Here is a 12,573-nt window from a genome sequence, read left to right as displayed (position 1 = left end):
ATAAGCCTGAAGTCTCTGATTTGTCCATTTTAGCTCTGAAATACCCAATAATACTCCAGAAAAGGAGTCTATGTTAAGTAAGTACCTTTAGTTCAAATTCTCTCTGCTGTATTATGAAAATACCAAAATAAGCAAATAAGGAAATCAACAGTTTATCTCTCAGTGTTATAAATCATCACTTTTCACACAGTATAGAGCCTACATTTAACAAAAAGTCAAATATCTAAGTGCACATTTACTAAATAGGCGACACACTTGTGCACGTCTTTCATAACAAACAAAGGCTGCGTCCCAATTGTGAACTACACACTAATACTAATGGGTAAATACTATGGACTGTATACTATAAACAATATCTTAATAGGGTTCCGAAGGTTGGTACACACAATTTTAATGTATTGTACTAACAGGAAGTGATGCTATGTTATGTAGCATGTAAATGTGAGTAGCTCCTCTCGTTTCCTTTCCCATTGCATTGCATTGTGGGATAATGGTGTCAATCAAAACCATGCTCAAACAACAACCGGTTCTAAGTATACATGTGTCAAAATAAAAGCTTTTGCCTCTTTTATCTATATTACATACTGTATTCTCAAGAACTAGTTAGTATTACTAATTAGTACACAATTGAGACTCACACATTTCACACATAAAACACATTTCCCATGTTAGCGAACTGCTTGTCTAGGCCCTGTAGAGAAGTGCTGCCAATAGAATAGGACCCTCCAGAGCAGATAAACATAATAAACCTGTTGGAACCATGGCTAATGCCAGGTGTGGGCTAGTAGAGGGGTATAAAGCCCCCCAGCACTGAGCTGTGGAGCAGTGGAAGAACTGTGTTCTCTGGAATGATGGATGGTGCGCCATCCAGTACTTTTGGGATGAGATCAACACCTTGATCTAACTAATGCTCTTATGGCTGAACGCCTTTTCTTAACAGTAGAGACATCAAATCTTTTTTAATACCCCCGATTGCGGGAGAAACAATGAATGAGCAGGAGTCCCAATTAAAATTGTCATAAAAAACAACAGTGATATAAATGATATAAGGTTCATAGCATAAATAAAGTATTTACATATATTACACAGCTGCCAGGTCATCCTAAAACATCAAATTTCTGTCCACACAAATATTCTCTCATGTACGGAGACTGTCCTCATGCAGGAGGATGAGCTTTTCTGCTATGATGATGACGACGATGAGTTCTCCTTGAAACGCAACACAATCTGTTTCCTCTCAGACATGGGAGAGTAGATGGATTTCTGTATGAGTGATTTAAGCCCTAGAGTTTTAGCTAGCTTGCCTCTAAAAGACTTGCACATAAGGAAGTAAATAATGGGGTCCAAGCACACATTGCAGGAGGACAGAAAGAGCGTAGCCTTCTTCCCATTCAACAGTATGCTCTCCACTTCCGGGGAGAAGGAACTTTGAGTTTGGCTGCGAGTAAAGGGGATCCTCCACAGGTGATAAGGCACAAAGCACACGAAAAACACCACCAGAAGCACCAGAATATTGTGTCCAGACTTGGCATCCCTCTGGCCTCCTGGTCCCCCTTTCACAAACTGGGCCGAGGAGCGCCGAATGTGCCTGAAGATTGACATGTAGCACGTTACGAGGATGATCAACACTGTGAAGAAAATCCCAATGTTGATGTAGACCACCGCTCCATGCCACCTTATCCCCAGGTCACCTTTCAGACATTTACAGGAATGTGCTGTCTCCACCGTTGCTACTTTGTTGGTCAGTATGGTGTTGGGGAGCGACAGGGTTAGCATGGCCAGCCACACCATAGCGGCCATGGCTAAAGTGAAGGAGTAGCTGTAGAGGCAATCCCCGCACCTGCCCCCGAATGGCCGCACGATCTTCAGGTAGCGATCCAGGGCCACCAGGCCCAGGAAGAGGACGTTGGTGTACATGCAGCAGTAGAAGAGCACGGCTGTGTAGCGGCAAGACAACACCGGAAGCCACCACGGTCCCACACCGGCCTCGCTGAGGATGGTGACCGGCAGGGTGAGGGTCATAAGCAGGTCAGCTGCCACCATGTTCCTCAGGTACAGCACAAAGGTCCTTCTCTTGGAACAGATCTGGAAGAACACCCATGCCGCCATGGAGTTCAGTAGCAGGCCAGCCACGAAGACCAATGAGTAAAGCGAGGCGAAGACCAAGGAGGGCACGGGAGGAGACGACACGTTCGAGCAGTTAGGAGCCATGACTGGAAAACAAAAGTTCATACAATTACTTAAGGTTGAAACCAGTGCATGAGCTGTGGTACAACTGGTTTGACACATTTCTGTACTGGTACAAATTTGATCTGACAAGGTAGCTTAGGGTGGGGTGGCTGGACCTATGTCGGGAGGCGGTAGCCCACAAATACCAATGGATTTGTAAATGATGTAAACACAATTAGCAATACACTAAGTGGCCAAAAGTATGTGTGCACCCCTCCTAATTATTGAGTTATAGCTTGTTCATAGCCATGTAAGCTCCATAGACAAACACTGGCAGTAGAGTGAGTCATTCTGTAGTTCTTTAAGATGCCACCTTTGAAACGAGTCAGTTGATGAAATTTCAGCCCTGATAGAGCTGCCCTAGTCAACTGTAAGTAATTTAGCAAGGCTAGCATTATCACACAGCGTGTAGAAATCTCCTATCCTATGTGGTATCACTCACACTACAGATGTCCAATACTATCACATACAGTGTCAGTGTTACCATCAGCTGCTAGAAAAAGTTTATCATCATGACTGTGAATTATCCTGTAGCATAAACTGTCACCAATTCTACTAACATACACCATATGTCCAAATGTTTGTAGACACCTCTTCTAATGAATGCATTCATCTACTTTAAGTAATCACCCATTGCTGACACAGATGTGAAAATGCACAGCATACACAGCTTGTCTAGTCATTGTAGAGAAGTCCAGGATTTTCTTTGATTTCATGTCAGCGTTTGCTTCTACAGCCGCCAACCATTGGTCAAACTGCTTGAGTCTCGCCTTCTTACCATCACTATTGGTCTTCATGTACCTACATCTACATCAACCATTGGTCAAACTGCTTGAGTCCCACCTTCTCATCACCACTATTGGTCTACATGTACCTGTATCTACATCAACCATTGGTCAAACTGCTTAAGTCCCGCCTTCTCATTACCACTATTGGTCCACATGTACCTACATCTACATCAACCATTGGTCAAACTGCTTAAGTCCCACCTTCTCATCACCACTATTGGTCCACATGTACCTACATCTACATCAACCATTGGTCAAACTGCTTAAGTCCCACCTTCTCATCACCACTATTGGTCCACATGTACCTACATCTACATCAACCATTGGTCAAACTGCTTAAGTCCCACCTTCTCATCACCACTATTGGTCTACATGTACTTGCATCTTGCATAACTCCTACCTGCCCTAATTCACACACACACACACACTGCAATGGTCCTACAGCAAAGGCCTGCTTGAAGCCCTCCAGCCACAACATCCTAACCACACCGGACGCCCGCGTGTCCCTGATTGCTCTTTTTTGAAAACCAAACAATAGCCACCCTACATCTGAAGCATCTTTATTATTAGGAGAATGTATGAGACTTATGAGAACAGCTGAACCACGTCGGTTGTTTTCTTTGTAGGTAATAAAGGTCACTGAGCCTGTGATGTAAAATGCGGTGCTACTGGTTCTCATCAGTTTCAGGAAAGCATCTTGATGTTAGATGTTTGCTGTATTGCTACATTTGAGCCGTACGCTGGGTCTTCTGGTCAAAATGCTTGTGCATTTTTGTGTTTTGGTGGCATTTTATGTTGGATATCTCAGAGTTTCTGTTTATTATTGTAATGTTTTGTTAGTTACTCCTTTTTTTTCTTGCCTCATTTTGAAATCGGCCTGGTCCTGAATGTCTCATCGCTGCTGTTTTGCAGGCTTGCTTGTTTACATGAATTCAGATTTGAGCCATTTTAGGGAATGTGTTCAAAGATCCAGACTGGATTCCAGATGGTTATGTTTACAGAATTTCAGCATTTCTCAAACAGACGTGTTTTGTAGCTCGGGATATGCCTCTGTTCGCAGGAACAGCGTTCAGTGAAGGTCACTGTAAGGATCATGTGCAGTACAGTGGAAGCACTCCAGCATTTCTATGTAAACACGCTTTTGTTATACAGTCAGTCACACTGCAGATATCATGGTCTTAGCAGGAGACTTTTCTAAAGTCTAGACTCCGTGTCTAAGATATCTGCCTTCTTCTCTGCTTCAGTTTGTTGGAAGAACTTATAACTTTGAGCCATTTTATATTGTATATTTATATGTATATTTACAAGTCATTTTACCTGCAAACAGAAGATATTCAGAAGTAAAGACAGTGTTAGGAGTTAGAATTTTACATTTTTGTCTAAACTAAGTTGAGTTAAACATCATTTAGGAACATTTACTATGTAAAGAACAACTGGATCAGATTCATGTTAAGTCAAAGAATTTTTAAAAATGCCAAAAATTGAGACAATTTCAAAATATTTAAAATATTTACACGTATATAAGAACACATATATTCATGGTACATTTTTCAGTGTATACTAGTGCATCTCATAAAATTAGAATATCATAAAAAAAACTTGGCCGTTCATAATATCATTCAAAAAGGTAAACTGTCCAAATGAAATATTCAATTGAAGATTCTGGATTTCAGCTGAAATTACAACAATGAAATGTTGATATAAAATTCTGAAAGTTTCACGATTGCTAATTTTTTTTGTTTTGTCTGCCATCAGCCATCCATCCCTCGTGGAAGGATCAAGGGACCTTTATTACTAGTAAACAAAGATTAATTGGTTAATTACATTTCTTTTATCAACTGTGGTTATTGTACAGAGGGAGGATGTAAATTACTAGTCATTCATTTAATAATGAGGTAATGATGTAAGTAGTACAAATATATATATATATATATATATATATATATATATATATATATATATATATATATATATAATGAAAAAAGAAAATATCTAGAAATTTGTTTGTACCCTCAAGGAATGTGCTGTTCTTTTTTTGAGATTCACTAGCAAAGCAGAAAATAAAAGTATTATTATATTAGTTTATATTATTTATTATATTCAATATTTTCTATATTAAATTATTATTTTATATTATTATGTTTCAGGGTTTTTTTTGGCAGTTGCTCTTTTTACCTTGCGGTAGAAGTTCATGAGGAACGGACCAATAGAAATGCTCCAAAATGACTTAAATAAAGTAAAATCTAAAATAAAATCTAAATAAAAACTGACAAAGAATGAAGAATAAAATCTGTTTAGGTTGAAACCTGCCGCTAAACTAGATTTCCTACAGAACTGTGAAGAGAGCATAGCTCGATACACAGTGTACCGCGTGTGGTTACGCTGTCATGAGTAAAAGATTGCTTTTGACAGAATCTCTCAGGCTGCAACCAAACGACAGCCTGTCTCAGCATGCTCGCTTTTCTACGAGCGAGCTCGACCTACAGCTTCTATAACCGCTGTCAAAAAGTCCCTAACATCGCTATTTGCCTTTTAACTAGACTGTACTCGACTGGCCTGGCGGTTCTTCCCAAAATACGCCTAGAAACCTAGAACCGTGAAACAGCGAAGATGTGTTTCTCTCCTTTTGTCGATTAATTACGGAATTTAAAGGCAAAATCGGTGTCGGTGAAGAAGAAGAGCATTAGATTCAAGACTGGGCTGCTAAACACTCCTCACCCTCAACGAGCTGCTAAATACAGACACGGTTATTAAACCTCTTGAGACCCAGCGTCCTCATATGGGGACATTCCATTTCTGCTTCTCTGCACCATGACTTTGACCCTTTGACCTCATATGAGAACATTGTTTTGTGCAAAAACGGCTTCCGAAGACTAAGTTTAGGTTTTCTACTTGTCAGGTCCTAAGAGAAATTAAAAATGCACACCAGGTTACAAGGAAACAATGTCCTGATCTTGATGACAGCAGTCTATAATAACAGCATTAGAGAGACTGAAGCTGGCTCACCTGGATCTCTGTGTAGAACTGCTGGCATGCGTGTTCTGTGGTCTGGGTGGAAGTACGAGTGTGAGTGGAAACCTGAGCTGCTTGCTTTTCCAAAGAAGTTTGTGAAGCTTATGACGAATTTTATATTGGCCGCAGCTGAGCGTGTGTGTGTGTGTGTGAGTGTGCGAGCTTGTGCAGACAGGTCCTGGATTTCCTAGTAAATGTTTTGTAGTGGAAGACAGGCCCACTGTCGAGCCAAACGGATCTGCTTACAGCCTCGGACGGCCCATTAGGCGGTACTCGTGGAATCATAAGATTTAAGCATTTACCAGCTTCACGTTCGTCCTTAAAGTATTGACATTCATTCAGTAGAAGTGGAGATACGAGGGTTTATAACACTTCTATAGAAGCTGAAGTATCAACTGAAGCTTTTTACTCCAGTAAAAGTGTAAAAGTACTGGTTTCAGAACGACTTCAAGCAGAAAAGTAAAAGTAATGGAAGGAAAACAAAGACTGAAAGCTTAGGCCGCGCCACAGGGGTCTATAGTGCACTACCCCCCCCCTCCCCAAAAACCCATTTCTCTAAAAGCCATAATGAGGAGAATGATCTATTAAAATGTTGATGTTAAAAATGTTGGGCTGCACTAGGCTCCTGTTTCAGCTGCAGATCTGCCCATTGAAAATGAAGCATTTCAGTAATATCAGCGCTGGAGAGTGACGGGACGTGTGCAGGTGTGATGGATGGCTCATAAACCAATAGGGAGTCAGAATGGTGTGTGTTTATACTTCTCAACCATGTCATGTCATATACCCTCATAGATGACCAACACATTATATACCCTCATAGACGACCAACACAGGTATATGACGTGTATATGTCATATACCCTCACAGATGACCAAGTCATACACCCTTACAGACGACCAACACGCCATATACCTTCATAGACGACCAACACGCCATATACCCTCATAGACGACCAACACAATATATACACTCACAGACGACCAACACAGGTATATGACGTGTATGTCATATACCCTCACAGATGACCAACAAGTCATATACCCTCACAGACGACCAACAAGTCATACACCCTTACAGACGACCAACACGCCATATACCTTCATAGATGACCAACACGCCATATACCCTCATAGACGACCAACACAGGTATATGACGTGTATATGTCATATACCCTCACAGATGACCAACAAGTCATATACCCTCACAGATGACCAACATGTCATATACCCTCACAGACGACCAACAAGTCATATACCCTCACAGACGACCAACAAGCCATATACCCTCATAGACGACCAACACGCCATACACATACCCTGGCCTGTCAAGAAGCTCAGCTCTCTGTATTAGAAGCATCACGTGATTCACTCACCTTATTTTGGAGCTCTTCTAGGTTCAGCTCTCAGACCACAGAGACGTAAATAGCAGTAAAGTCAGAAAAGGTCTGGACTGCAATCTGTGAACGTGACAGTGTTTGGAGGCGTGCCACATTTGTCAACTTTCTTATCAGACTATGAGCTCCTAAACACACAGCCAACAGGATCTGTTCAAATTCCAATCAGGGTGTGGTGGTTAACATCTCGCTTATTTTCATATTATGGTTCTTTGCCAGTCTCAAAAGCAGAGTACATACGCAGAACACATTCAGCAACACACATACAGGAAATATACATCCACTGGCCACTTTATTGGAAACCCTTGCTTTGTACTTGGACTTCCTTCTTCCACTTTTTTTAGGAATGTAATCATTTCCTAGTCCTACCAATTACCTAGGCTGCTAACTAATGCTATTGGATGGCTGAATGTGCTTGGAGCATTTGGCTAGCCCCAGCATCGCAATAGAAGGCCGTCCCGTCCACCCAAAAGGAGCCTCATCAATGCACCGTTATGATGAAGAGTAGGCCGTGGAATTTCTGGAGCATTTCTATTGGTCCGTACATCATGAAATTAGGATATAATGTAGTGAACAACGGCCAGCTTCGCGTTATGACAGCAAGTGTAATATGACAAAAGTATCTGGACGCCTGCTCGTTCATTGCTTCTTCTGAAATCAATGCTATTAAAAAGAGTTGATCCTGCTTTTGTTGGAGTAACTGACTCTACTGTCCAGAGAAGAAGACTTTCTACTAGATTTTGAAAGAGCATTGCTGTGAGGATTTGATTGCATTCAGTGACAAGAATGAATTAGCGAAGTCAGGATGTTGGATGTTGATCACCACCCCACCTCATCATCCCCAATGCCCCAACTTATCCCAAAAGTACTGGATGGCACTCCTCCACCATCATTACAGAGAACACAGTACTTCCACAGCTCCACAGCTCAATGCTGGGGGGCTTTATACCCCTCTGGCCCACATCTGGCATTAAGCAGCATAGATTCATTCGGTTAATCTGCTCCAGAGAGTCCTATTCTATTGTTAGTATTCTCTACAACGACTAGACAAGCTGTGTGTGTGTGTGTGTGTGTGTGTGTGTGTGTGTGTGTGCATTTGTACATCTGTGTCAACAATCAGTGCAACTTAGAGTAGCTGAATGCGTTCCTTAGAAAAGGTGTCCACAAACATTTGGACATATAGGAATGAGTCCTCTATACTGCCTAAGATCTACCTCAGTCCCCATGCTTCTTTACCTATCAGTGACGGTTGTATATCTCTCAGATTGTCCAGAAATGCATGTGTACAGAGTGTCCTTTAGGGGTGTCTCAAAGCGTGAATTCCACCTCCTGACTGTAGGGGGAGCTCAGCTGCAAGAAATGCCAATTCTTGCATAAAGCTGCCTTACAAGCATTACCTTGGCTTGTCTTGAGCTTTGCGCTGGGATTTGCCCAAAGACTTTATTTTTGGAAGGCCCAAAGGCGGCCCTGCAATTACACTGATATGGCAGCGCATAGTACTGTGTGTGTGTGTGTGTGTGTGTGTGTGCAAGCACACAGTGTTTCAATACATCAGCCTATCAGTATCACTGATATATTAATAGCACCACCAGAGGTGGCTCTGGGGTCTGAAACTGACCGCTGATGGAAGTTACAAGCAAGGTGGAGCTACAAGGGCGGTGTTTCCAATAAATTGCCCCCCCAAAAACAAATGATCTGTAAGTCAAACAGGTCTCCACCAGCAGTTCCAGGTATCTGGGAATGAGGGGAACCAGGAGTGGAAATACATGCAGGTTCAGAAGTTATGTGATAATGGCGATAAGTTTCAGTCTGGCAGACAAACCACAAAACCCTCTTTCTACGTCACAAACACCTACACACATTTGGCATCAGTGTGGTGGTGAAACATGTCAAGCAGGGTCTTGTGTTGGTGGTGTTGCTGGCTGAGGGGAATGTACGCTTCACCACCTCGGCCACTTACAGAACGCTGGGAATTAAATGCCACTTCCATTGAATCCGTCTCTGACATCACAGGATCATAAAAAAAACAAAAAGGTTGTTCACATCTGAGGCAGGTCAGGGCAGGAGTAGACTCTCATATTGTAGTCATACCTAGAAATAACACACACAACTAACTGCTATCATCTCACACACCATATTTCGCCAAATTGTGTGGATAGACGAAATGACAAAAGTATTGGGACGCCTGCTCATTTATTGTTTCACTGTTTCCCAAAAGCAAGGGTATTAAATTCCTGCTTTTGTTGGAGTAACTTTCTCTACTGTCCAGGGAAGAAGGCTTTCTACTAGATTTTGAAGAGGCACTGCACATTGCTGTGAGGATTTGACTGCATTCAGCAGACAGGAGCATTGTTAGTGAGCCCTGGATGTTGGATGATGATGATCACCACCTCACCTCATCATCCCCAACTCCCCAACTTTTCCCAATGTAAGTACTGGATGGAGCTCCATCACCATCATATCAGAGAACACAGTTCTTCCACTGCTCCACAGCTCAGTGCTGGGGGGGCTTTATACCTCTCTATTAGCCCACGCCTGGAATTAACATGATGCCAATAGGTTTATGGTCATCTCCAGAGAGTCCTATTCTATTGGCAGTGCTTCTTTACAGGGACTAGACAAGCTGTGTGTGTGTGTGTGTGTGCAACTTAAAGTAGCAGAATGTATTCATTAGAAGGGGTGTCCACAAACATTTGGACACATGGTGTACTTTGGTCAGAATAAATAAAGTCACTGAAATATGACTCTACCGCCTCAGTCCACATGCATCTCCCAGCTTGTCCAGAAAGGCATGTGTACAGAGTGTCCTTCTGACTGAAAAAAAAATTCCAGCAACTCATGTAATGTATTTATTCGTATGGAGAATGTAAACTTGGTCGAAAACCAACAAGCAACAAGCGAAACCCTTCATCTGCAGATATCTTCTGCTTTTGGAGCATCGGTTCCTGACAGGTTAAGCAGTTCCCAGCAGTCTGCTCGCACATTTACATCCATAGAACTACCAAAACTACAACACGCACACAAAAAAAGTCCGGAGTCAGGCATGGAAAAAACACAAGCTAGGGCAAGATTAGGAGAAGGGAAATGAAAACAGCATGACTGTGCAGACGTGAGCATTCACTTTCCTGCAGGCGTCAACATTTTGGTGGCGAGATACTGGCTGGCATGCGAAGAACAACTGACAGGATCCACTGCTGGCCCATTACTAAGACAGAGGGCATACATGGAGGCCATTTTTTTTGACAAGGGCCTAGAGGCCTATAATAACCCAGCTACAGAACACTGACATAGCCAAGCCATGGTGGATACTGTAGCATATGCTGCCAGGAGTCTCCATAGCAGATTATGTCCATTAATACACAAGACTATGGCACGTTACCCTTACCCTCACCAATGGCAATGTACTAGATAAGCTGTGTGTGTGTCGGTGTGCACTTGCATTAGAAGGGGTGTCCACAAACATTTGGACATATAGTGCACTTTGGTCAGAAAAAAAAAGTCCCTGAAATATGACCCTAGCAACAAGTCAGATGAAGTTAGGTAAGTGGAGGTAATTATGACATTTTCTCATCATAAAAAAATAATTAATAATGGGGCTGTTTTATTATGACTCAACCTCTTTCAACAAATTTGCCTGTGCAGCAGCGGGTTATGGAAAGTCGGGAAATACATAACAGGCTATTTTAGTCCTGATCTGAAGCGTTCGGTGTTTTCCTGTCATGTGTATTCGTCACCACAAACAAGACAAAGCCACACTGCCCCACATTTCTATATGAATGGAAAGTTTACATGCATGCCAGCAAGTCGCCCACTCAGAGGCTTTTGCAATCCTTTTGTTGACGAAACCCTGCCTGAGTTACATCACACTAAGCATCACATTTCTCTGTTGCAACAGTTGGAACTTGTCAATTCTTCCTCTGGGGCATGTTGCATACATTTGTAGGGTAGTACCTGCCCAGGTGCATGCCTGTATTATTAAAATAAAATAAAAAATAGCAGAGAAGTCAACGACAACGGCAGTGAAATCAGGTGGAGGATCCTGATATAGAATCCCTGACGTAGGTAGGGCTGTGTTAACACGATGTGCCGTTCATAATTGAATAAATATACTAATAACTATTTATAGAATTATTATTCTATAAACATTTTATGTTAAAGTTTTATGCAAGTAGGAAAATGCAGAAAAACAAAACACAGTACGACCTTTACAACAGCTCCTACCCAACTAATCAAACCTTCTCTGAGCACCTCTGGGGTTCCTCAAGGCTCAATTGTAGGCCCTATTTTATTTAGGGCCATTTATGACAGTTTATCGCAGAGAAGTCAACGACAACGGCAGTGAAATCAGGTGGAGGATCCTGATCTAGAATCCCTGACGTAGGCAGGGCTGTGTTAGCACGAAGGGCATTTGAGGATGTGGCCCGTGGGGTCTATAGGTCAAACAAGGAGTCCTCAGAAGACCTCCTGTGCCAAATCAGAGTCTGACCACCTGACCACTTTGTACTTATTCCAGATATTCCATTCTTTCAGATAGTGCTGCTGTCCTCTCACTGTTAGCATGCTGAAGAGACTGCAGCCGGTTAGCTTGTCTGGCTTCCTCGTGTTTGGCCTACAGGTCAAAGAATAAGCCAGTGCGTTCCTTTCTGATGTGTGTTCAGCTCCCGTTCGTGATGGAAAGCTGTGGAAGTGGTGGAGCTGTGGAAATGCCATAGTGAGCTTTGCCGGGAAGCTGGTAAAGCGAGCGGGTGCTAGGCTAAAAGCGTACCCGGCCGTCTGGCTGCAGTCTCTTCAGCTAGCTAACTGCACACCATGCTGAGAGGACCCAGAGAGGACAGCAACAACACTACACATCGCTATGAGTCAATGGGACAGTAATTGCTACGCTCTTGTTACAGTGCTAAGCTAAGCTATGCTATGTTATACAGCTCCTGTGAGCCACCATCTGTGGCTTGTCTGCAGAACACACAGCTGTATGTTGAGGAAACCAGGCTGCCTCAACACTAAATTTGTTTTCCTCTGAGTCAACCAGTAGCTTCCACTTCAAACTGCTGTGACCACAAGGAAGCCATCAAGATTAGGGGGAGCGAGAGTCTGACAGAGGCGAAAATGGCCATGAATAAAAGCGAAAACTGGGAGTGGAAGGATGAGGA

At 42.6% G+C, this 12,573-nt stretch overlaps 1 protein-coding gene across 2 annotated transcripts; it reads right to left on the bottom strand.

Moving 5' to 3' along the window:
* Positions 1 to 756: 756 nt before the first annotated feature.
* Positions 757 to 7,477, bottom strand: LOC140546060 (G-protein coupled receptor 87-like). 2 transcript variants are annotated; one of them, XM_072669185.1, is made up of 2 exons: positions 7,403 to 7,477; positions 757 to 2,213 (listed from the first exon to the last, which is right to left on the bottom strand). In XM_072669185.1, exon 2 carries the CDS (start codon positions 2,209 to 2,211, stop codon positions 1,183 to 1,185), a length of 1,029 nt encoding a protein of 342 aa, XP_072525286.1. In that variant the 5' UTR covers positions 2,212 to 2,213; positions 7,403 to 7,477; the 3' UTR covers positions 757 to 1,182. The 2 variants fall into 2 exon arrangements, with proteins under 2 accessions (XP_072525286.1, XP_072525285.1); XM_072669184.1 differs by lacking the exon at positions 7,403 to 7,477 and adding an exon at positions 6,024 to 6,149.
* Between the last annotated feature and the right edge of the window lie 5,096 nt (positions 7,478 to 12,573).

The sequence above is a fragment of the Salminus brasiliensis genome, chromosome 23 (genome assembly GCF_030463535.1).
Source record: "Salminus brasiliensis chromosome 23, fSalBra1.hap2, whole genome shotgun sequence".
NCBI classification, from domain to species: Eukaryota; Metazoa; Chordata; class Actinopteri; order Characiformes; family Bryconidae; genus Salminus; species Salminus brasiliensis.
The sequence above is the reverse complement of the archived record's forward strand: the minus strand, read 5'-3'. Positions and strand labels throughout refer to the sequence as shown.